Source organism: Trachemys scripta, chromosome 1, assembly GCF_013100865.1.
Source record: "Trachemys scripta elegans isolate TJP31775 chromosome 1, CAS_Tse_1.0, whole genome shotgun sequence".
Classification (NCBI taxonomy): Eukaryota; Metazoa; Chordata; order Testudines; family Emydidae; genus Trachemys; species Trachemys scripta.
In genome coordinates, this window is record NC_048298.1 from 171,299,654 (window position 1) to 171,326,450 (window position 26,797).

A 26,797-nucleotide genomic window follows, 5' to 3' on the forward strand; every position below is an offset into this window, starting at 1 on the left:
AATCATTGTCTAGAATTTAATGACACTAATAAAAGTTATATCATTTATTTATTATTCATTTGTAAAAATGAGTGCTTATCCTATGCTCTGGACATTCCTTGACACATTTCACAATTATGTTTATTAAAATGGATTACTCCATTGACCCCTTATCTTCCCACAGTAATCATATACAATAATCTAGCAACTGAAAATATCTTCCAGTTCTTTTTAATTCCCCACAAGAGTCCTCTGAACCCCTTACATCTAGGGTGAAGAAATGTGTCTTGTAGCATGCTCACAGGGCCAGTGTATTAGGAATATTTGTGAGTTCAAAGCTGAGAGGTGGCCCCCTCACAGAAAGTGCTGTGCTAGTTGATTCGATCTCCCTTATGGTTGGGGTTCCAGGCCAGGCTGATCTCAAATGCATAAGAATGGCAGAGGGAGAGTGAAGCAGTCTTTCAGATAACAAGGTTTTAGACCATTTATAGGTCAAGACCACAACCTTAGATCGTACCCTGTATTTAATAGGTAGCCAGTGTGGATCCAAAAGTACTGGTGTCATATATTCCTAGGAGGACCTACCTCATAACAAACAAGCTGTTGAATTCTGCACCATTTTTGATTTCGAGGTAGATTGAAAGTGTAGCTGCATGTAGAGCTCATTGCAATAGCTTGATCTGGAGGTGACAAAGACAGTTGCAAGTGCAGATTACAAAAGTAATTATTGCAACCTCCTGGCAATACAGATTGAGAAATAGGTGATCTAATAGTAGGCATTACCCGCTACCTGCTTTTAAAATACCAATTGGGAGTCCATCCAGCCTCCTCGGTTGTGCATCTACTCACAAATGGTGGGTAAGCCCCTTGAATCAGAGGGGGCAACATTATCTCCCATCTCATCCAGTTGTTTCCCCCTAACCAGCCAATATCACCTGAGTCTTCTCCAGATTGAATTTCAGACCCTTAGCTTTTACCCGTGCCACGTTCTCATCCAACAGTGGTGACCTAACTCTTAGTTAAAAATTGCATGTCACTGCACCAGCACCAGCCACTGCACCCAATCCCTGTTTGGTTTACTATAACTTTTATTGCTTCCTGCATGAATACCTGTCCTCAGGGGAAAGTATGAATTCATGTGAATACAAATTCCCCCAAACATGTCTGTGAACCAAACCTAGCCTGACCGATTATTCATGAAAAAGAGAGTTGGAAATGCCATCAAATTTAATTCCCTTGTTTTAGTCATACTGAATGATTGAGGGTTCTTTCTTTCTCTCTCTCTCATTACTTGTGGAGTGCAACCAATGCTCATTAGTGCATTATTAGTGCTTATGTCCTGGATTGATATGTTAGAGGGTTAGAAGGGATCTATCAAATTATCTTATATTGCAAACTCTTTGGGGCAGGAACCATCTTTTTGCTCTGTGTTTGTACAGAATCTAGCATCATGGGGCTCTAGCCTGTGACTGGGGTTGCTAGGTGCTACTGCAATACAAATAATAAATAACAGTAATAATCTAGTTCAGCTCCCTTGATGAAGCAGAAAGAACCATATCGTATCATGTAACTATCCTTTTAGCTTTAACTTTTAACACCCACATGTGCTATGTCCTTTATTTACCTACAGGTTTGGTGCCTGGGCAATGAAAGCAGATACCACATAAACAAGACAGTAGATGGTTCCACCTTTTCTGTAGTCATCCCCTTCTTAATTCCTGGTATTCGATACAGTGTGGAAGTAGCAGCAAGTACTGGGGCAGGACCTGGAGTGAAAAGTGAGCCACAGTTTATCCAATTAGGTAAGCCTTCTGGTAAATCTGCCTATAAATTCAGTGCTGTGTTTATTTTGCCTTTTATGGATCCAGAAATATTTACAAGTCAGGCAGAATGCAGAGTGTTGCTTGCATTTTAAAATAATGAGTTTAGTATTTGTGCTTTTGGACATGTATTGGAACTGGATTCTAAAGACAGTGTTGTAACAGCATCTCTCAAAGGTTTGCTGTATAATGGCTTCTGCCTTTTATTTTAAACAAAAAAATCACAATTTGTTATTGGTTTTGGCTGTTGATTTTTGCAAAGTGGTTGATACTTAAGATTGGCATAGGAAAAACACAGCAGTCTAAGATGGGCCTGAGGCACCAAGTTTGCTACATTCATATTCTAGCCTGCCAGTATCAGGGCAGGGGATGCAACAGTGACCTCATCTGCATCAAGCATTCCTCTGACCCAGCTGAAGACTGGGGGCCATAGGATATGGATATGTCTGGAAGTGATGTGGGATTACTGCTGGTTTACAGAACAATATTTAAAATGCCTTGCAATATAGTGATGCTGCTCTTTGTTAGCATGATGAAATCAAAACATGCTGTCATTAGGGTCAGTACTCTGTCCCATCAGACCAAAATAGAACTTCACCATATTTCTTTTGGCCTTCTACCCTTCTCTGTCCCCATCATTAAAAGATCTGTCCAGTTATGTGATTTTACAGTTAAAAATAGGTTACTGAGGATGAAAAAAGGACCCTATTCTGAGTGAACAGTTGCTGCAATGCCAAAAAATTACATATGGACATTGAAATTAAGGGAATTTTCAAAGAATTGCTTATAATTTGGGCTTGTGATGCCCATTGATTGTAATAGAAATTGCATAGCAGAACTTTTAAAAATGACTCATTAATGTAGTACCTATAAGTGCTCATTGGCATGTTGTTTTCTGTGCCCATTTTCCATTCTCAAGAATCAGGGTTTCTGTTTCACTGCTGATATTTTGAAAACCTTGAAACTTTAAGTGTTATAGACACCAGCTTAATGAAGAGGCCTTGATGTCTGAAACTGCAGGCTTCATAGTGACATTTTTCCTTAATCCATCTGCTAGTAAATTAATCCTAAATAAACACCAGTTTTACAAGAACATGATTTATTTAGCTTCCCTTCTTTGCCTTTCCAGTTAGCTTATTTGGAAAAGGAACATAGTCGACAATTTGCCTTACCAGGACTGAGCAGGGCCACTAGCCTGCTTCAGCAATGGCATATATGGACACTTCACTAAAAGGCGAAGGGCAGTTAGATGCCTATGTCCTATTGAAAGTCAATAGGAGTCAGGTACCCAGTCTTTGACAATCCTCTCCTAAGGCTATTGATTAGTGCTGCACAAAATAAATGGAACTTAGGCTCCTAAGTGCCTAAATCATGAAAATGGGACTTAAGCTTCTAAATCACTTAGGTATTTTTGAAAATTTTGCCCAAAGTCTCTTTCCTCCAGGTTATATTTTCTGATTCATCTGAGACCTACAGTAAACAAAGGTTATCGTTTGCTGTTTAGTGGCCTCAGTATTTGGTGACCTTAGTCCAATCCCTAGTGGACAGATGGTAACATTACAGTTAATATCCTTAATGACATTCTCAGCGGAAGCCAGGGATTTGAGCACTATGGCATTTTAGAAAGAAATAATTACACTGTATGAGAGTTCTAAAAAACCCTACCATCTCACCCCCTAGGGCTAAAATGTACATTGGAGGCTCAGCCTTGTGCCACATAGGGTGTGGTAGTACATCATCCCAGTGGGAGGTCTCAGAAACATGGTGCCTGATGTAAGCACATTGCCTTTAGGGACACTGAAGAAGTGTTGACCAGAGAATCCCTTGCTGTGACTTTTAACAGTGCACACCAGGCACCCATCTCTTGACAAACTTTGCTGACTGGTGATGAAGGAAGTGGCGCAAAGCCTCTTTCTCATTTGCCTCCTTTTGAGGAGGTTAGCACTCTTATGAGAACAGGCCTCAAGCTAACTTTGTGCTCCCTAAGGATTTTTCCAGTACCTGAGGAGATGTACCTTCTTCAGCTCCCTCTCCCCTTTTTGTACCCATAAAGGATCAGATATAATCTGTGGTGAGATCCTCAGCCACACTACTGCCACTTTACACCAGGTCAAAGAACCAGAACAATGTAAAGGGCCTTAACAGCCTTGTAACTAGCTGTTGGAAGGATTCCCTTGGCACAGATGCAGTGTAAGATAGCTGTATGGTTACCTTCTGAGGACTCCTTTGCAAGCCCTGGGAGCAGAAAGCATGTGTAGGGACCACGCTGTGGAGATTCTGAGCAGTATGGTGGCTCATAGGGCATCTTGGAGTGGCTGCCATAACTCAAACAGGCCCCTAGGGCTACCTAAGTTACCCCAAGGAGATTCTTCAGCCAGAGTAGCCTAGGATTGTGAGAGTGGTAAAGTGGCTTAAAACTTCCTTACCAATACCCTGAGTTCTGTGCTTGTGCCTCTTAGAGGCTCACCACAGAAGCTTATCCTTGGTTCTTGGATGTGCTCCCAGAGAAGGAGTGAAACAGTGAGGGATAGATGGCACCATTGTTTTCCAGAAGCTGTTCTGTGGATACAAAACTTAATTTGCTGATGCCATCAGTCTAGCACCTTTCAAAACCAATACATTCATTTAGATGGAGAGGGCTTTTATTTTTGGATTTTGGGGAGGGGAGCTACATGTGGTGATGGGTAAGGATGCTGTTCATAAAATGTTTGGGGGGAATTGCTAGTTCCAGTATCTATATGCTAGATGAACTGCATTCCTGCAATCACCAATTTGAGAAATCTATATTTCCTTCTTAGAGTCAGGAAGCTTAAATCTTTTGCTTTGATGTTGATTTCTGAATTAGTATGCTGCTACCTTTATTAAACTGATTACAAATTCCCTGTGTGCGTATTATATATACTGTATGATTTCTATATTCATTTACATTTTGGAATGTCTCTCACAATTAAATCAGATTTAGATCTTACTCTGAACAATTCTTGATTAAAAATTGAGGGCTAGATTGTGACTAACCCTAAAACTTCCCCCTTAGGACTTAGTTTGAGTAAGTCCCCACACACCACACCCTTCCCTTGCACAGATAGGGCTTCTCAGATTTTGGAGTGCTCTGAATGCTCTCGTGCCAAAAATGAGTATGTGGACCTTTGGCTGGGCATGGGGGTAAAAGTAAGTTGCACCCATGCAAGGGCTACAGAACATTAGCCCAGAGAACTATTGATCCCTTTGATACTGATCTCCACCATAGCGTCTGTGCAATGATGGAGTACCATGGATGGCAGCTTTGAAATGTTGACACTCCATTGATTTGCTGATGGTTCAATAGCAAATTACCTGGTACATCCTGCAGCACGTTCTGTCCAGAGTATTATTCACATGAGGCATCTCAGATCCAGTTAATATTACTCATAATAAACATATTAACCTGAGTGAATACATTTTATGCACTTATTTCTTAAGAGGTTTCTGTAAAATAATTACAAATGTTAAGTGCTTTTTTCAACCAGTGGATGTCTCAAGGGTACAAAATATAAGAAACTCTTATTGCACCTTTATTACTCTAATCACTCACATTAAGAGATGTGATTTGTGAACTAATTAGGATGCCTTTAGGGATATTATTCTGTCAGCCACTGCAAGTAACCTGCCCAACATAATATAGTGTCTTTTTCAGGCCTGCTTTGAAAGTAGACTTTCAAAGGTGGCCTGCTTTGCCCACCCAAAGCCCTATTGATGTCAGTGAGGCTCCACATGGGCGATGCACTCCGCTTACATGCAGTACACTATACAGTTGTAGCCTAAAAGTGGCAGTTCTCCATTTATGACATTGGATATAACTAGAAAGAAGGCAAAAGAGACTATTCATACATTGATTTCTGACCAAAGAATTGTCTTTCCGTATTATATATACCCACATTGGGGGGGCGGGGGGAGTGGAGTTATTGCAAATTCAAGCACTCAGAAGTTAGGAAATACCAGATTTATGGTTGCCCGTGCAACCTTAATTCTCACTTCCCTTTCACCAGCTATCTGGTGCACTGAATGAGGCAGGAGTCCTGTGGAATAGTATCTCATTGTACCGTTAAAGACTGTATCTTAATGCATACACATGGAGGCATTTGCACGGGTCACTGTGATTCTGGAATTTCGCAACCTAAATAACTTTTTTTTTAAGATAGTATTTTTGTATGTAATTTTCTAGTCTATTTTGATAGACTAGAAACCAATTGTTATGTACAATTGTAACAACCTCGTATCTTATATTGTCAGTGTTTAAACCCTGAACCTTCCACATAGCACCACCGACTGCTAGTACTTGAGCTACAGACCTAACTACATTAACTCTCAGCGTGGAAAGTCTGTTATCTTGGGGCCAGGAAATATGCCAGTTCCTGGGAGTGATGTAGTCAGCCTTCTCCAGCAGCTCCTAGGTATTCTCAGTGCAATTTGTGCTTCTGCAGCTTTGTCAGCATTGTGAGCCTGGCCTTAGAATGTTCACAATTCCTTATTATTTTATCATGGTGCCAACATTTACCTGGAAGAACCAGAAACAACAGCAGTGATATGGTGATTTTCAACAGTTTATGTCTCGGCTAAACCTGAATGGATTTTCATGGCACAAAGAAAAGGCAATTTTATAGCCCAAGGGCTTTCTCCCTTTTTCCCTAATTTCAAAGGCCTGACACAAACAACAAAGTGATAGAACAAAAAAAGGCTGCAAGAATCTTTAATAATGGAAAGTGTTAGCAACATATACACATGGGTCACTACCAGCTTCCCTTAAATTTAGTGGTTAGCTTAGCTCCTATTATTAAATTATTATTATTAAATTCTATTATTAAATATGGCTATATATGTATACATAGGCATGTACGTGTGTGTGTACAGATATATAATATGTATGTCAGTCAGTTTAATTTCTGAAGCTAAACAGTAAGAGAGAGAGAAAGGGTCTGTGTGTGTGTGTAAAATATATATATGAAAAATGAGGCTTTGTGCAGGTATAGCTGTCCACACATGCATAGTGTATTTCAGCCTTGGTGCTTTAAATATAACAATTTATTATAATGGTATACAGGTATTTCCAGTGGCTAAAAGAATAATATCACTGAAGGCATGCGAACTAGTTCTCAAATCACATATCATAATGTGAGTGATTAGAAAAATAAAGGTTCATGGAGTATTTTGTACATGAGACATGCACTGTGTGAATAATGCACTTAACATTTGTAGATATATAAAAAAACTACCACTATATTTGTTTGAGTTACAGAATCATTTACATTGCTGGCTCCTTAAGCACAGCTTAGGGCTTCATACGTTTTATTGATTCTATGTTGTTGTACTCTTTTGGGGGGGAGTGGGGAAGGGGGAAATAAGGTAACTTTTTCCTTATTGTAAATACTTCATTAGAAGTATGAAAGAGAAATATTTAACAATAAAGAAATGTTAACATACGCAGAACAATAGGTGAACAGTGTCTCCAATGAAAATTCAGTTTTCTGTCAAAGAAAACAATTTCAAATAATAACAGCATTTTAAAAAAAGCACATTTAGTTGTTTTGAAATTAGAATGATATTGCAGTTTCCAATATCTTAATACAGTCTCAGTTGCTGTGAGACAAAAGATGAGATATAGAATGGCAATTTTAATTCATTAGTCACAGTACACTTTATACAGTGAAGCCCATCTGGCCACTTGCATGGAATCTCACTTGGCTGTCTCCATAAAATCTGAAGCAACCCAATTTAACCTTGCACAAATAGCCATGAAATCTATAAACCTAGCAGACACAAAGGGTGTATTAGAAAGAAAAGAATAGGTCTGCTTGGTGAACTTTCAGACTATGAGTGCTCTTAGGATCACAGAAGATAAAAGGGCTTGTTACGTGAAATAAAACTTCCAGTCAACAAACAGTCAAAGGCTGTGATTGCTTGTGAAAAAAGGTATTCAGCCTGGATGCCACATAGAATGAAATCTGAAATTCTGTGGAAGAAAAAGCCAAGGAAAAAAACTATTAATAATTTAACCATTTCCCATCTATAAAGGTGTCCCTTTCCCAGAGCAATTGTTTTTTTACAATCTGGCTTGTTTTCCCTGTGGTCTATAGTGCCAGTGTTTCTTTCATATATATTTATACTTTTTGTGTGTGTGGGGGAGGGGGGAAGCAGAAACATGTGGTGTCATGATTAAGAGTATTAATATGTTCACTGGTTAGTGCAGGGGTCGGCAACGTTTGGCACGCAGCTCACCAGGGTAAGCACCCTGGCGGGCCGGGCCAGTTTATTTACCTGCTGACGTGGCAGGTTCGGCCAGCCGATCACAGCCCCCACTGGCCGCGGTTCGCCGTCCCGGGCCAATGGGGGCGGTGGGAAGCCGCGGCCAGCACATCACTCGCCCGCACCGCTTCTCGCCGTCCCCATTGGCCTGGGACAGCAAACCGCGGCGAGTGGGGGCCGCGATCAGCCGAACCTGCCGTGTCAGCAGGTAAATAAACTGGCCCGGCCTGCCAGGGTGCTTACCCTGGCAAGCCGCGTGCCAAACGTTGCCGACCCCTGGGTTAATGCTTAGAGAGCATTAATGCTGTTGTGTTTTAAGTGAACTGGTTTCCATTTCTTAGCCAGTATGCATTAACAGAATTTGATCAGGCCACGTGTGCAAACAACGTATTTCTCTCCTAAAAGGACCAATCTCAGGACCAGATTCTACTATCTTACTCACATTGAGTAGTACCTAACTCTTTGACTATTTACTCTGAAATCCACAGGACTGATCAAAGAGTTAGGTATTACACAGTATGAGTGATGTAAGGTATTATTCATTGTGAATGAGGGTTTCAGAATCTTGCCCTCAATTCGGGGAGCAATAATACAGATCTCTCACCTCACAAATTTGCAAAGAGCACCTCTTACTGTTAAAAATCAATGTACCCGGATGATAAAAATCTAGCAAAATGTCTTCTCTTTGAGCAACCTCAATGCAATTATAGGATATTGGTGGGCAGAATAGTCTGAAATGGTGTTACTAGAAAGTATTTACAGACATACTATATGGAAAGAAAAATGAAGTTTTAGGTTAAAATAATAAATACCCTGTATATTAAAAAATAAAACTCTTATACATTTAACAATTAATTAAAACATTTTCAGCTGTCCTTTGTTTCCATTCTGATTTCTAAATTGGAGTAGTTGATCGGGGTTGGGGGCTGGTCTCTGCTTTTTCCACTACTAGGAACGCCTATTTGATTATTTTTATTGCATTGTACCTTTTCTTGGGATAGTTATTCTCCCTTTCCTACAGTTCTACTTGCCATCTCATAGCTATAATTTTAAAGACTAGCTTGTCTAGCCATGCTAAGTTGGTAGAAGCAAGTTACTTTATTCACTCACTTCTTTAGCTAGTCTTGAATTTTCAGTCTTCTTGAATTGAGGTCAAAATAAGACTCTGAGAAAAAACAGACTGTGTAACATGAGATACAAGTCGCCTGTCAGAAACTGCTGAATTTAAAAAACATCTCTTCAGTATCCACCTTCTATAAATGTGTTTTGAATTTGTAATGCTTCTATGATTTTCACTTCTGGGGAAGTATGTGTGTGTTCCTGTAGCTTGTTTCTAAGCTTTTGTAGAATTCTGGGAACAGACTTCTCCAACACATTCCTTCATAGTTTTTTTTTGTGAAAGTTTTGTTGGCTTTTATTTTTAAATTTAATCTGAAATAATTTAATTTATGTTATATTGCTGAAATGATGAAAAATTATAGGCCAAAAATTTTAAACCATGGACTTAAAGTCAGACATTAAATCCATATTTAATCACCTAAATAAAAGGGGCCTAATTTTCAGAAGAGCTAAGCACCCACTATCTTGCTGAATTCAATGGGAGTTGGGGCAGGGAGCATCTTTTTCTTCTGTGTTTGTAAAGCACCTAACACAATGTACTCCTGGTCCATGCCTAAGTCTGCTAGGTGCTACAATAGTACAAATAATAAGTAATAATAATAGTAGTTTAGTACCTCTAAATATCAGGCCAATTTTATTTGGGTGCCTAAATATGGATTTAAAAGGCCAACTTTGGGTGTCCAGGTTTGAAAATCTGGGCCATAGTATTTTTAAATCACTGTCTACAATTATTATTACTTAGTAATAATAATAGTACATTTGGTTTTTATAACTGCACATCCAAATTAATCAGAGATTTTTGGTTCCTTTTTTAGATTCCCATGGAAACCCCGTGTCACCAGAAGACCAAGTCAGCTTAGCCCAGCAGATTTCAGATGTTGTAAAACAGCCAGCTTTCATTGCTGGCATTGGTGCAGCCTGTTGGATTATTCTTATGGTCTTCAGCATCTGGTTATACCGCCACCGAAAGAAGCGAAATGGACTAACTAGTACTTACGCTGGTATCAGAAAAGGTGCTGTATTACAACTCTTGATTTGTTAATTTACTGTCCTTTATAGCTTTTTAATTGGAAAGATCTTGCTCATCTCAGGCCCATTGAATACTTGGGGTCTGTCCATTGAATAATCAGGTGGACTTTGCATCAGATATCCCAATAGAGAACACATGAAAATTTTGATAGTGTAGTACTTGTGACTTTTTATTAAGACCCCTAATCAAAATACCCAGGCTTGCTTTTCATTTTAAATATATATAGGTGAATTTAATGCTGACAGCTGTCCATATGTTTACAGAATAAGGTAGCAGCAAGGCAAGTTTCCTCTTGCTGCCCTGCCACTGTGCCACAAGGCTGACCTGAAAAAAGATTCAACTGGGTGGTAGTTCAGTATTCTTCTTCAAGTGCTTGCTCATATCAATTCCATTCTAGGTGTGCGCATGCCCACATGCACGGCCATCAGAGATAGCCTTAGAGGTATCCGTAGGGTTGTCTGAGGCACCTTCTTGAGTGCCATGCCCATGTGTCGGTATATTAGGTGCTGCCGGCCCTATGCCCTCTCAGTTCCTTCTTACCACCTGTGGTGATTAGTTGTAGAACCTTTCCCTTGTCTCACAAGGGCTAACAGTTCTCCTGTTTCACCCTTTGAGCCTTAAGGCTTTGTAAATAGTTTGTTTACAGTAGTTAGTTAATATGTAGTTGTTAAGTAATGTAGTTAAAGATAGATTCCCAACTTCGCCCCAGGCGGGGCATGCCACTATCTCTGGGTTTTAAGCCTTGCTCTTACTGTAACAGGCCTATGCCTGTTAGTGAGCCCCATAGCAGCTGTGAAGGAGAAGTGTTGCATCTGTAATAAATTTCATCCGAGAACACAGAAAGAGTGAGACATCAGTTTGAGGGCCCTCCTGCTGTCCACCCGGCATCCACACCTTCCCACCAGACTCTGTCCCGAGCACCTTGGTCTCGCTGCACACCCTCACCACCGGGCTCCACCCAGCACCTCTCCTGGTCACCGGTGCCGAAGGAGAGGTCAAAGAAGAGTGCCTCCCCAGCACCTAGCAGGAAGGGCTAAGAACCCAGTTTGGGCCGACAGTCAACACCAGAGACACATGGGGACACCCCCTCGATGGGGCCTCCTTGTTCCCTGAGGGATCCGCCACCAAGTCCAGGAAGTGGTAGGGGACCCAGACTGATGGCAGTGCTGACGCCTTCCCAGGCTCTCCTGGCACATAGAGCAGAGGCCTCTACCAGCACCGCCGGCACCGAGTGTGTCACAGGTCATGACAGAGGCTCCCGTTGAGGGCAAGCTAGCCGTAAAGATCCCCCAAAGGGCAGGCAAAAGATGCTGGTCTCCATAGATGAAACAGCGCTTTCTGTCTCCACGCCCCAGGTCTCTGTCTTCTGCGGGACATCCTACATCGCGAGCACCAGGCTCCTGGTCTCCACTCTCTTGACATGGGTCACCTAGAGGAAGGCACCAGTCACCGTATCACCGGCACCGATCATCCTCCCACCAGCTGACTCCTCAGTGCAGATCCCCGCAGTGGGAGCGGTCTCAATCATGGTACCAATCGCTCTGGCCCCAGCACTGGTCCTCCTACTTGAGGCACCAGTCTCATGCAGCAACGGTTAGCCGCAAGACGCAAGCTTTGACAGCCCCTCCGTGGCCACCGGAAGGTGTTTCCTCTGGTTCAGAAAGAGAATTCAGCCCTTCACCACAACAGTACTGGTGCGAGTGGGCACCTGAGGCTGCGTTGACCTCTGTGATGCCATCCTGGCAGTAAGGCCAGTGGCCGGCACAATGGCCCTATTGGAGCTCATGGAGCCTGCCTGTGATGCCGATGCCTCAGTCAGTCCATTCCTTGGCCACCACCTCAGAGCAGCAACCAATAGCACTGGCAGCACCGAGCCCGGTGCAGGTGGCACACTTGGAAGCCGGGTTAGAGAAGCAGGTGCCCACCCTGAAACCCTCTTTTCCCATGAGGGATGAACCCTCAGGGGCTCCCCCGGTGACCCAGTCATCGTCCTTAGATGAGGGGGGTGGCGGGCCCCTCCCGCACCAGCCCACCAGATGATTTCAAAGAAAATCAGGCCCTGCTTCGTAGGGTGACTACGAACTTGGGTTTGGACGTGGAGGAGATGGCCAAAAAAGCGGACACCCTGTTCAATGTGCCCTTGGCCTCTACCCCCACCTGTGTTGTGCTACCAGTACACAATGGGGTCCTAAAAATAGCAAAAGCCCTTTGGCAAACTTTTCCCATCCCTCCCACCTCCAAGAGGACCGAGAAAAAGTATTTTGTCCCAGCCAAAGGGTATGAATATTTGAATACTCACCCTCCTTTGGGCTCGCTGGTCATCTCAGTGGCCAACAAGAAGGACAGATGGGCAAACCAGTTCAACCCACAAGAATAAAGAGGCCAAGAGGCTGGACCTTTTTGGGAGAAAGATTTATTCAACGGCCAGCCTTCAGTTCCGGGTGGCCAACCACCAGGCTCTCTTGGGGAGGTACCACTTCAACTTATGGGACTCCCTCTGTAAGTTCCAGGACTCACTGCCCCAGGACTTGGCCCAGAAATTTGGGGCCACGGTGCAGGAGGGTATGATGGCTGCAAAGTGCTCCCTCCAGATGGCGTGGGATGCGGCTGATTCGGCAGCTAGGGTGCTCTCATCAGTGGTGGTCATGAAGTGCAGCTCCTGGCTTTAGACAGCTGGCCTGTCCCAGGAGATGCAGGCCTCAGTCCAGGATCTTCCCTTAGATGGGAATGATCTCTTCATAGGACAAAGTGACACGAGGATGTACAGACTGACACTTGGGTCACCCTTCGCTTGCTGGGTCTGCAGACGCTGCAGTCAGGGAGGAAGCAGTTCTGGCCACCCCCGCCGCTGAGGCCTTCACAGCCTCAACAGGGGCAAGCAAGGAGAAGGGATAGAGACATAAGATTTTGTCATCACTGCCCTTCCTCCTCCCGCTCCCCTGCGCAGCCCGGGCTGTCGAAGCCTCACGAGGGCCAGAAGTACTCATTTTGAGGGTGCACTTGAGAGTGATGCCCCAGTCAACTCCCCCGATCCACCTCGTTCTTTCCTCAACCATCTTCGTCCCTACTGTGCTGCCCGGTTGCGGGTCACCTCGGACCACTGGGTGCTAGAGATTGTATCTTGGGACTACACTCTGCGCTCGAGCTGAAGGATGCCTATTTCCATATCTCCATTTTCCAAAGTCACAGATGATTCCTCCATTTTGTGATGGGTGGGAGCCATTTCCAGTTCACAGCACTGCCGTTTGGCCTCTCATCTGCCCTGAGGGTGTTTACAAAAGGTATCCCACCAGTCGCTGCTTACCTCAGGCGTCGAGTGGTTCAGGTCTACCCATATCACGCGATTGGCTCATCAAGGGCAGATCTTGGGAGTAGGTGCAAAGGAGCCCGAATCTGGTTCATTCCACCTGCCGTGACCTGGGCCTGTTGGTAAATGAAAAGAAATCATCTGAAGGCCGGTGCAATTAATAGAGTTCATTGGGGCGGTTCTCGATCCACACAAGCCAGAGCCTTCCTTCCAGAGGTGCGTTTCCAGGCCATATCAGACCTGATCTCCCATGAGAAAAACTAGCCGCTCACCACTGCTCATACCTGCCTGTAGGGCCTGTTGGGCCACATGGCCGCATGTACGTACATGATCCAGCATGCCCAGCTCCATCTCCGGCCAGTGCAAGTGCGGTTGGTGTTGGTCTACATCCCCACACACACAATCTAGACTGGTTTCAGAGTAACAGCCGTGTTAGTCTGTATCCGCAAAAAGAAGAACAGGAGTACTTGTGGCACCTTAGAGACTAACAAATTTATTAGAGCATAAGCTTTCGTGGACTACAGCCCACCACGAAAGCTTATGCTCTAATAAATTTGTTAGTCTCTAAGGTGCCACAAGTACTCCTGTTCTTCTTTTTGCGGATACAGACTAACACGGCTGTTNCACCACCTTGCCCTTCACATGAAGCAGGAAAACCTGGCAGGCCAGGCAAACCGCTTTGAGCTCCTTGAAGTTTATGTGGAGGGACAGATCATCCCGCAAACAGTGGACTTGCGTGCTGAGCTCGCCCAGGTGAGTTCCCTAGCCCAGGTCTGAGGCACTGGAAACCAGGATCAGCCATGGGGCTGTGGCCATGAAGGGAACTTCTTCCAACACTGATTCGGGGCTCAACCACCAATCCAGGGACGATCAGATGTGAACTGGCACCCTGACCACCCAGTCTAGATTAACAGGAGTACTTGTGGCACCTTAGAGACTAACAAATTTATTAGAGCATAAGCTTTCGTGGTGGGCTGTAGTCCACGAAAGCTTATGCTCTAATAAATTTGTTAGTCTCTAAGGTGCCACAAGTACTCCTGTTAATCTAGACTGGGTGGTCAGGGTGCCAGTTCACATCTGATCGTCCCTGGATTGGTGGTTGAGCCCCGAATCAGTGTTGGAAGAAGTTCCCTTCATGGCCACAGCCCCATGGCTGATCCTGGTTTCCAGTGCCTCAGACCTGGGCTAGGGAACTCACCTGGGCGAGCTCAGCACGCAAGTCCACTGTTTGCGGGATGATCTGTCCCTCCACATAAACTTCAAGGAGCTCAAAGCGGTTTGCCTGGCCTGCCAGGTTTTCCTGCTTCATGTGAAGGGCAAGGTGGTGCAAGTCCTGACAGATAATACCACAGCAATGTGTTACATCAACAGGCAGGGAGGAGCAAAGTTGTTGGCCCTTTGCCACGAAGCTCTCCACCTGTGGGGCTTCTGTGTGTGGCATGCCGTCCATCTGGTGGCCACACATCTGCCTGGAGCCAAGAACATGGTAGCAGATCGCCTCAGCAGGACCTTCTCGTCTCGCCACGAGTGGTCGTTCCACCTGGAGGCGGTCAGTGTGATCTTTCAGAGGTGGGGGAATCCCCAGGTGGATCAGTTCGCGTCCCATCCGAACTGGAAATGCCACGAGTTCTGCTCGTTCCAGGGATTGGATAGCGCATCCCCATCAGATGCCTTTCTGCTTCCATTGTGGGGGGCTCTGATGTACACCTTCCCACCGGTGCCGCTAATCCACAAGGTCCTTCTGAAGATCAAACAGGACAAGGCGAAGGTGATACTAATAGCTCCTGCGTGACCTTAGCAGCACTGGTTTGGCACGCTTATGGACCTTTTGGTAGCCTCTGCCTCTCTGGCCAGACCTGCTGTCCCAGAACCCCGGGAGTCTTCTGCATGCGAACCTGGCGGCTCTGCAGTTGACAGCGTGGCTTCTGCATGGCTAATTGCAGATGAATAGGAATGTTAGGCCTGGGTCCAACAGGTCTTGTTGGGTAATAGAAAGCTCTCTACCAGAGCAACCTGGCCACGTGGAAGAGGTTCATGTGCTGGGCCTTGGACCGGGATATCCAGGCTGAGCAGGCCTCACTGCAGGCGATCTACACCTCAAACTCCAGGGGTTGTCCCAGTCATCAATCAAAGTCCACTTGGTTGCTGTTTCAGCCATCCACCCTCCATTCCAGGGCAGGTCGGTCTTTGCTCACGACATGACGGTCCAGTTTTTGAAAGGTCTGGAGCATCTCTATCCACACATCAGGGATCCTGTCCCTCCCTGGGACCTGAATCTCATACTGTCACGGCTCATGGATAAGGCTGTGTATCTCTCACAGAGGTCACAGAAGTCACGGATTCTCTGACTTTCTGTGACCTCCATGACTTCTGCAGCGGCCAGTGCGGCTGGCTCCCAGACTGCCAAGCAGCTCAGGCAGTGACTGCCCACTCGACTGAGATGCAGGCTTCATCAACAGCCTTCCTGGTCCAGGTGCCGATTCAGGATATCTGCAGGGCCGCCTCCTGGTCATCTACCCACACGTTTACATCTCATTATGTGCTCACCCAGCAAGCTTGAGACAATGCTGGCAGAGCTGTGTTGCAAGCCGCATGACCGTGAACTCTGAGCCCGCCACCAGGAATACTGCTTGTGAGTCACCTAGAATGGAATTGATGTGAGCAAACACTCGAAGAAGAAAAAACGGTTGCCTACCTTTCGTAACAGTTGTTCTTTGAGATGTGTTGTTCATGTCCATTCCATGACCCACCCTCCTACCCTTCTGTCGGAGTTGCCGGCAAGAAGGAACTGAGATGGCATAGGGCCGGCAGCCCCTAATATACCGACACATGAGTGCAGCACTCAAGAGTATGCTACAGCCAACCCTACGGGTACTGCCAAGGCAAAAATCTCCGACAGATGCCCGCGTGGGCATGTGCACACCTGGAATGGAATGGACAAGAGCAACACATCTCGAAGAACAATTACGAAAGGTAGGAAACCGTTTTTTCATCCAAGTCAGTCAATTGCCCTCTGCTGAGAATGCTACCAATGTCAGCTATAGCTATCAGTTATAGAGGGCTTTTGTGGTGCATGTTCCCGCACATTGTGCGGGGAGTGGTAAGGTGTCTGTTTGAAGAAGCAGAATTGATGGAAATAGATTTTCAAGGGCACTTTCATCAATGTTGTGGTGAAACTGTCCTATTAGCTCTCAGGTTTCTAGGGGGACTGCCTGCAGCCTGTATTCAAACTTGCTGTACATCCAAAATGGCAGTATTGGCTCTAGCTTCTAACCATGTTCACTTTCATGTTGTTGTTATCATTTATGTAGCATCGTTAGGTGGGCACAGTGCCTTACAGCTGGTCACTGTGATAGACGATAAACAGAATCTCTGTCCAGAAGATCTTTTGGCCTAGGAGCATGATTTCCATTGACTTCAATAGGCTTTGGATTTATTGGGCCTTAAAATTACAAGTGGGTACAATACAGTGCAATGCATCACAACTCAAAGCAGTGCCATTTAGGCAATTAGAATCTGAAGGTCATAAAAGTTGTAATGCTTCACAGAATAGGTGAGCTTCCGGTAGCTTTTTAATGGAAGAGAAGGAGGGCTCTGGATGTTAGATAATTAAAAGACTGAGCCAGGCCTAAACGGTGACATGAAAGTGGCACATTTAATATATTGTTAAAGGTAGGCACAAGATTGCATCTTCAAACATTGTAGATGTGAATGTATGCTGGGGATTGGCAGGGAGGCAGATAACACAAACATATTTTTGAAAGATGGTAAATAAGCTATCGCTATGAAAAAAATAGCGATTGAGATGATCGGAGACATATGGAAATGGTGTGAGGGGTGGGAGAAATCATATCTAAACACAGGCACTGTGGTCTCTAGCCTAAATACAAACATGATCTTTTTTTTTAAGCACCTGTTTCTTACCGTCTTTGACAAAAGATTGGCCACTATCATTTTAGAAATGGCTCTAGAGAAGAATTCAGTGTTTTCGATGACACACTGTCTTCGAGGGCTTCCATGCCATTAAAGCAATAGATTGATTGGCAAAATTTAGGCTTGGTAATCTCAGTGGAGATGTAGCCATGGAAATGAGGGTTGAATTTTACCTTTGATTTTATTTCTCTGAGAATGTTAAGATGTGGGAGAAGTGTATGCCCCACTGCATTAACCTGCACTTTTTTGTTTTACTAATAGCATGCTGTCATACGGGCTTTCCACAAATGCTTTCAAACTAATATCACTATGCTGTTGGCTGAATTTAGGTTAAGGAAAAACCATAAAAATATAAATTTTAAAATAATAATAATATTGGCAGTCTGTTGTGGATTATGAATTTCTGTAGAAATACCACATGTATAGTTCGCAGAAGGGAAAAAAAAACCTTTGATAGAAACATTTAGAAAGGTAGGCCTCAAGTCTGTGTTACCAACTGTACTTGAAGTAAAACCAGCATCTTTGGAAAAATAGAAATCATGAAATAATCTACCACTCTGCAGTATATTGTCATAAATGTTGAATGTGCACACTGAGTAATAGTGAACTTTATTAACTTTTTTTTTTTAACATTTTGCTTCAGGCTTGACATCTGTTAAAATACTTCAGTACCCACACATTTACTTATTACACAAGCACCGCTAGGCACCCAGAACAGTTTATTAATGGAAGCTTTAAGAATTAAGTTGTTCTTTGGTTTGCTAACTGTAAAGATTTCATTTAGTTTGACCTCTTTTCATCTGTTCCTCAATTCCTTAAAAACTAAGCTAGATTTAGTAGTTAGCTCACAGAAAAGTGATGACAAGGACTATTCATCTTTTTCTCTTGTCCTTGTGATTGCAAATTAATGTGGAGACATTTCATTCTTCCTTGAATAGCTCTGGTTTTAAATGCACCTTTTTTTTTTTTAAATGAAAGCTTGTTTCTATGGCTCTGTATTTTTGAATGTAGCTAAATTACACTGACGATGTGAAAAGGCCTAGCGGAAAGAGAACACAATAGAATTCCTGAGATAAAGACAGCTGTGCTACAAATGAAGCCTGCAATGGGCAAAAATGCTGGGAGGTTTTCCGGTTTTATTCAGTGTCACATGCTTGGAAATAAATTGGCTTAATAAGAAGCGACAAACATACAGCATACTCTAACTAATACATTTGGGTCCCAAAGAAACTCTGTGAATTCTAAAAAGAGAATTCAAAAAAGACATCAGAACGGTCTGCAATGTAAAAATTATATTAAGCTGTTTGAGCACCTAAATCTCTTAGCCAGCCCATTGTCTTGGTATGGCCGGTCTGCTAACCAAATTCCCATCCTAAGGTGTCTTTTAGTGAATATTCTATTGCATCTCTCATGTTTTTCTTTGTTTTACTTGGAATCAAGAGGAAATTCTTAGCTTTTCTCTACCCGTCAAGCGTACAGAAACTATACGCCAACATTCAACAGAAGGGGGAGTATGTCCTATTGGGGAGAGTAGATGCTAGTGCACTACACTTGGATTAGAAGCCTTATTGATTCAATTATGATTTATAGTGGCAGTGAGAGTGAAGTTTTCAAAGAGTGTTATTGTTCCATTGTTAACCTTTCCTGTTAAAGTCATGGGTTGAAAGGTAGAGAGGAGTTACAATGGAAGGGCTAGCTCGTGTAAATAAAGTAGGAGGGGAAAGGAATACACTCTGATTTTGTCTGTTTCTTCCTTTTCCACATTAGCAAAACAATATTGTATTACAGCTGTAATATATTGTAGTGCAGTTGTTATGATGAAGTGTGGGGCATTATTTGGTGAACATACACTAAAACACTAAAACAGTTATTTTGTAGTTCTCTATTGTTCCTTTGTTGAATACATAAGTGTTCCTATTAGTTCAGTGTAATGAGCATCTACTTACTGAACTGTAGATAAGATTCAAGTAAGATCCTGATAAGGCTTATTAAAGAATTTATCATTCTGTGTTTTGAAATGATTAATAGTGTAGGACTTTTGTTTATATTAGGATTTGCAGCAAAACATAAAATACTAAACTGAGGGTCATTCAGAGGTTAAACCACATTCTATTCCCCTCGTGAGTGTAGTAAAATATTATAGTTTTCCAAAATGGTACCTGTGAAGACAAGCTTCTTTCTGAAATTTGGTTTTATTTTTATGTCATTATGACTGAACTACTGGGTTAGTTATTTGTTTTAAGTTCAGCTGTCTGCTTGATTTATACTAATGTGTACGTTTCCCTTTCTCTCTTCAGCTTAATAACCAATTTGTATTTTGTTTTGATTTTTCAGTCCCGTCTTTTACCTTCACACCAACAGGTATATATTTGCACTTTTCCCCCCTCCTTTGTTAGTTTGGCATGTATGTGTGGTACTGTTTCTGTTTTTCTGATATAACCAGCCCAGCTGTTCTGAAAACAAAATATTAAAACGAATTATTTCTATTGACAGGTATCATTGTAGTATTCTTTAAGATGAAGTAGTTTCCTTATTATTTTTCTTCCACATATTTTAGAGATGATTACTGCTATGTGTAGTTGAGGTTTTGTCCGTTTGTGGATGTCATTTCATATCCTGCAAATTGACTGTGTATATAAGCCCATCCATAAACTTTGAGGTGTGACCTTTCAGTTGTCACAAGATAACATGGGCCCCCATCTTTTACAGGGATCCAGTAGTGTTGACTCCCGCACTTAGAAAGTATCCCATTAACGTTAAAGGAGCTACTTATCGAGGGAGAGGGGGCAGAATTCCACACCAGTGGATCCTGACACAGTATCAGGGCCCTGGTCACTACGTGGAAGGAAACCTCTGAACGGCATCTATTGTATATGCTGCAGGGAGCAATGTCGGTGAATCAATCGGTGATTCTCTTTCCTCTAAATCAGTGTTGAACCAATGCTCCAGCATGATATTAGAAAGCATTATGTTGTAGGAGTTGCCAACTTTTTGGAAGAGGTGTAAAAGCAGTCTTTGGCCATGGTCATTAAAGATCTCAGAACATTTTGTTCATACTTATATTTACTTAATACTGGTTTCCTAGCCAAATTTCAGCCTGGATAATTGCGTTTTGCCTCCCTAAATACCCCGGCCTCCCAGTATCAACTGGATATGCCTTTCTTTGCTTCCTGTCCTGAACTATAGTGTTGGCAGTACAATACTAATACTGATCGTTAAAAGAGGTTGCATTTCATGTGGGGAATAAGGAAGGATTTGAAGTAATTTTCTTTCTTTTATTTTCTCTCTCTCTTTCTCTCTTTTGAAATTTATAAAATGTGCCCATCACACAAGCCCTGATCCAAAGCCCACTAAAGTCAATGGGAATCTTTCCAGTGACTACAGTGGGCCTTAGATCAAGCCCATAGTCTTTGAGTGCAAGTGCCATGTTTACAACAAAGCATGCAATTTAATAACAGGTATTGAATAGATACTCAGCCAGCCATCAAACTGTGTATACTCCCCTCAGCCATCTCCCTCAGACAAAGACCTGCCTGAATACACAGGCCTTATACTATGACTTACATGAGAGGTGTGTTCTGAGACTTAATGAGTTAGGCTACATTCTTAGCCTTTGTCTACACTGGCAAGTTTCTGCACAGTAAAGCAGCTTTCTGTGTTGTAACTCCCAAAGTGTACACACTGCCAAGCAACTTAGTGCACAGAAACTGCGCAGTTGCAGCACTGTAAAAAGAAACCACTCCGATGAGAAGCGTACAGCTTTCTGTCCCAGGGGTACAGCGCCGCAGTGCCAGTATAGACACCCTGGTCGATTACAGCGCTGTGATTGGCCTCCAGGAGGTGTCCCACAATGCCTGTTCTCGCCTCTCTGGTCATCGGTTTGAACTCTACTGCCTTGCACTCAGGTGACCAACCGTGAGCCCCACACCTTAAATTCCCTGTGAATTTTGAAAGTCCCCTTCCTGTTTGCTCGGTGACACGTGCAATGGTCTCAGCGCCTCTTTCCATGTGATCATGCCTGCTACAGGCAATCCCACTCTTGGAGCAATGCCAAACTTCTGGACTTCATCAGCATTTTGGGAGAGGAGGCTGGCCAGTCCCAGCTGTGCTCCAGCCGTAAGAATTATGATACCTACAGACAGATTTCACGATGCATGACAGAAAGGGGCCATGACCGGGACACACTGCAGTGGAGGGTTAAAGTGAAGGAGCTGCGGAAGACCTACCACAAGGTGCGGGAGGCAAACCGCTGCTCCGGTGGTGCTCCCACGAGCTGTCGGTTCTACAAAGAGCTGGACATGATACTCGGTGTCGACCCCACCTCCACTGCGAAGGCCACTGTGGATATTTCGGTGGCTGGCATGCCAATTGAGAGTGGACTGAGCCAGGAGGAGAAAATCTTGGATGAGGATGTGGAGTGGGAGGGGGGACCCAGAAGCAGAGGACAACTCAGAGGTCAGAGATGCATGCAGCCAGGAGCTCTTTTCTACCCCAAAGGAGGCTAGCCAGTCACAGCTGCTGGAGCTTAGCGAAGCAGAAACAGGAGCGGAGAATCCTGGTAAGTGGCTTTGATTTTGGGAATCGCTGAAGCGAGTTGTTGGGGGCAGGAGGGTTGCAGAAAGCAGGCTTGTGTCTGTATGATGCTCATACCACCGCATGCCTAGTCTGAGCAGTGGATTGTTAGGGTGTTGATTGACTCCCTCACTTCACAGGAATCTGCCTCAGAGATCTCCACGAAACTCTCATGGAGATACTGGGCAATCTGCTGACGGAGGTTCTTCGGCAGAGCTGCTTTGTTTCTTGCCCCACTAAGGATAACTTTCCTGCACCACTCTGCAGTTGGTGGGGGGCGGGGAACCATTGCTGCACACAGGCGAGCCACATAAGGGCCAGGCAGAAGCTGCAGTTTTGGAGAAGACCCTCCCCTGATTCCCTGCTCACCCTCAGCAGCAAGGTATCTTCCATAATGAACACAGCCTGTGGAAAATGTGGGGACAGTAATGACAATAAGGCTCCCTCTACAGTGCTGGCTTTCCCCAAGAGCCATATGGCCAGTGTACAGCACGTTCCTGGAACACTGATTGCCCCTGTGGTTACTCTTCATTTTGGGGGTCTTGTGGCTCATGTGTGCTTGCCTAGAGTCAGCCAGTTAGTGATAGGTATGTGAATAGCGGCCGTGTTTTAAATCACTGAATCAGTGGTCTGTGTGTGCAAACAATACTGCTTTGGTAAAATGTTGCATTTTGTCTTCACAGATAAACTCTTGGGAGCCCAGCCTCCCTCTTTATCACTGATTGAACGGCTGCGCAGAATTAGAGAGCAGCCACGAAGAACTAAAAAGCACTTCCTGCGTGAGGTCATTATGCACTCTGTGGCCAAAAAACAGGAATTGAAGGAGTGGCAGGACAGCGAGGAGAGGGACTGAAAGGAGAACGCAGTGCACCAGAACGAAGCCACAGAGCGGCTCTTAAACGTTATGGAGCACCAAGCGGACATTCTCCAGGTGCTACTAGCACTGAAAACTGAGCAGCTCTGCGCCCTTCCACCTCTGTAGCCACAGTCACAAAAATCTTTCCCATGCGCCCCCCAGACACCACCAAACACTCTTATCAAACTCCTGGCTCCAATCTGTACCCACTGCATTCCACTCCTCCTCTGTCACAGTCTAGCACTGCTCACTCCCGGTATCCACTGCACTCAACACCCGTCCCTCTGCAGTTTCGCCCTGCTGAAGTACAGTACCCACTGCACTGTATTCGAAAGGAGAAGGTTGGATATGATACCTGGACATACACAAATCTTTAACCGTCCCAGGACTCCACAACCTCCTGGGACCCTACCTTCCCCCATCCCCCTTGGTGCTGATGTGTGTTTTTTCTTTGTTTCTCTCCTCCAGTTGTTGTTTTAAAATAAAATAATGGTTTTGATTTGAAAGCAATCTACATTCCATTAATAGAAAGCAAACAGAGCCCTGCAAAGCAACAGGCATTTTTCTTAAACCTCCATAGTGCATCATCTGCACTAGTCACAATCACCTCCTAGCATTACAAGCACTGCATTCCCGAGCATAGCAACAAATATTAGTAGCTTTCAGCTTCAAATTGCTGCCTCAAGACATCCCTGATCCTTATGGCCTCACGCTGCGCCCCTCTAATAGCCCTGATCTCTGATTGTTCAAATTCAGCCTCAGTGGTCCAGCCCTGAGTGAAGCTTTCACCCTTCCCTTCACAAATATTATGGAGTGTACAGATGCGTCTATAAGCATAGGAATATTGTCATTGGCCCGGCCCAGCCTCCCATATAAGCAGCGCCAGCGGGCCTTTAAACGGCCAAAAGCACACTCAACAGTCATTCTGCACTTGCTCAGACTGTTGTTGAACCGCTCCTTGCTGTTGCTGTTAAGATGCCCTGAATATGGCTTCATAAGCCACAGCATTAAAGGGTAAGCAGGGTCTCCCAGGATCACAATGGGCATTTCAACTTTACCTACAGTGATCTTCTGGTCCAAGAAGAAAGTCCCTGCTTGCAGCTTCCTGAACAGGCCAGTGTTCTGAAAGATGCGTGCTTCATGCACCTTTCCAGACCAGCCTGCGTTAATGTCCGTGAAACACCCACAGTGATCTACAAGCATCTGGCAAACCATTAAGAAATAACTCTTCAGATGAATGTACTCGGTGGCTAGGTGGTCTGGTGGTAGAATTGGAATATGTATGCCATCTATCGCCCCTCCGCAGTTAGGGAAGCCCGTTTGTGCAAAGCCATCCACAATGTCACGCATGTTGCCCAGAGTCACGATCTTTCGGAGTAGGATGTGATTAATGGCCCTGCACACTTCCGTCAACACAAGTCCAACGGTCGACTTTCCCACTCCTGACTGGTTAGCGACCGACAGATAGCAGTCTGGAGTAACAAGCTTCCACAGTGCAATTGCCACATGCTTCTCCAATGGCAGGGCAGCTCTCATTCTTGTGTCCTTGTGCCTCAGGGCTGGGGCAAGCTCATCACGCAGTCCCATGAATGTGACTTTCCTCATCCAAAAGTTCTGCAGCCACTGCTCGTCATCCCAGACGTGCATGACAATGTGATCTCACCACTCAGTGCTTGTTTCCCGAGCCTGAAAGCTGCATTCCACTGTGGTCAGCGCCTCTGTGAATTCCACAAGCAATCTCGTGTCGTAGCTACTATGCATGGCGAGATCAATGTCGATCTGCTATTGCCTTTGTAGTTTAAGGAATAACTCCACTGCCACTCGTGATGTGTTAGTGAGAGCGAGCAGCATATTGATCAACAGTGCGGGATCCATTCCTGCAGACCGAAGAGGCAGAGCACGCAGTACACAAACTCTTGAAAGATGGTGCCCAATGCGGACGGAAGTACAGGGATTGCTGGGATGCGAAGCAATTCATCATGGGGCATTGGGACGGGACCCAGGATGCCCCGCAATCCCCCTCTACCTTCCCACAACTTTTATCGGCGGAAGAGGAAGAGATATTCTGTGGGATAGTTGCCCAGAGTTCACCGCTCCGAATACCACTGCAAGTGCCACAGGTGTGAACATGGTATTGGGCAGGCAGCTGACAGTGTGAACGCACAACAGTGGTTTCCCTTCAGCGCTCTCTGAGCGGTGCTGTAACTCTGCCAGTGTAGACATACCCTTAGTCACATTGAGTAGTATCTTACATCACGTCTGGTCCCACTGATTTCACTCACTACTCAACGCGAGGCTAGAACCTGGCCCATAATGTTTGTGCAGTCCTTGGACATCCAGAGTGGAAACACATGCAAATTATTATTATTTAATTAGCTTTACATACAATTTCTAGCACAATCACAGTGCAACATGCTACTGAAACTCTGCTGTGTGTTTTAGCTTAACTGATAGACATTTTTGCAGTTAGAAATCTAGACATTAAAAGAAAATAGAACATATGGGTATTGCAAATTCAATAACATAAGGAATTTAGAAGAAGAAAACTGAAATACACAATGTAAAAGATTTTAAAAAAATCTTTCTTTTTTCCATACATTAGACTCCCAATGGTTAGTTCTATTCCGTTTAAATGGTAACAGGCCTTTTTCTGTAGCATTACCTTTAGTAAAAGACTTACCTGTAGCATTGCCTGCTAAGGTTTTAATCCTGTTGTTGTAATCACTGCAAGCATTTATCTCTCCCTCGCAGACTCCCAGCTTGGAGTTCTTTTAAAGAGCAGAATTTGGCTGCTTTTTTAAACACATTCCTAGTTAAGAAATGCATAGCTGTAGAACCCATCAGCATTTGCAGTGAAGCTAATCTCCTTAACCCTTTGCCTAACCCACTGCAAACTTAAAAATGGCAAATTTATAGCTCTTCAGACTATTGGTTTATGCCTCTTAAAAACTAACTTTTAACCATGATGCTTTCTGGAAAATACATGCTATTCATATCAACACATATTTTAAAAAATGAATCTGTATGCATGCTGACTATATTCCTGTTTATTCTTAGGAAGTGTTAGCACAAAAATTTCCTGCTAATTTCAAACCAGTCAGACAAACTGATTTATTTATTACAATTAATAAATTAAAATTTGAGATCTAAAAAAGTATTGGAAAAAATCCAATTGTAAAATTTTAGAAAATAATACATTTATAAGGATTTTTTTAAATATGCATGATGCATAAGTAGAATATGGTGTCTATCAGTAAAACATCACACTCCGTTTGGCTTTTTATAAGGATGGATATCTGAAAATCACACAGAGCTTTAGTACATTATTAATGTGTAAATACAACATGAGATTTTTGCAGTAGATTGTGATATAATGAACCATCATTTACACTGGAAATCATGTCTGTGCTGCAAAATCTTGATACCTGTTTAATGTTATCAAGATGATGATAATGTACAATAAAGCTTTAAAATCTTTAGCATCATCTACTCATTCATGAAATAAACAAAGTGACATAAATTCTTCCCTAAAGTAACTTCTTTGAAGTCAGTAAAGTTACATGAGGGTTTAATTTAGCCTGATGCATTACTCCATTCTTTTCTGTGTGTGTGTGATATAAAGCTTTTGGGGGACTTAAAGTAACACCAGTCAGGTGACCCATGTATAGTCTATGGATTTGTAAATGAAGGAATGACTGTTGAAAGAGTAAGACTCAGTATTAAAACTTAACCAATCAAAATTTAGAGATTCGTAAGAAGGAAACAAAAAGAGATGTTACAGTGCTATTTACAAAGTCCAAAATGACTATTACATTATTTTCTGTTTTTATCTCTTCATATTTTAGTGACCTATCAGAGAGGAGGAGAAGCAGTAAGCAGTGGAGGCAGGTAATGACATGGTT

At 43.7% G+C, this 26,797-nt stretch overlaps 1 protein-coding gene across 4 annotated transcripts in view; it reads left to right on the top strand.

Annotated features, from left to right (window-relative positions):
* Nucleotides 1-26,797, top strand: part of ROBO1 (roundabout guidance receptor 1) — a 1,057,321-nt gene that overhangs the window by 989,176 nt on the left and 41,348 nt on the right. For 3 of the 4 annotated variants that reach the window (XM_034792356.1, XM_034792373.1, XM_034792382.1), the window contains 4 exons: nucleotides 1,610-1,781; nucleotides 10,013-10,210; nucleotides 19,802-19,828; nucleotides 26,741-26,783. In XM_034792356.1, coding sequence (XP_034648247.1) covers nucleotides 1,610-1,781; nucleotides 10,013-10,210; nucleotides 19,802-19,828; nucleotides 26,741-26,783 — 440 coding nt within the window. The remainder of the gene's footprint in view (nucleotides 1-1,609; nucleotides 1,782-10,012; nucleotides 10,211-19,801; nucleotides 19,829-26,740; nucleotides 26,784-26,797) is intronic. The other variant, XM_034792366.1, reaches the window with a different exon arrangement.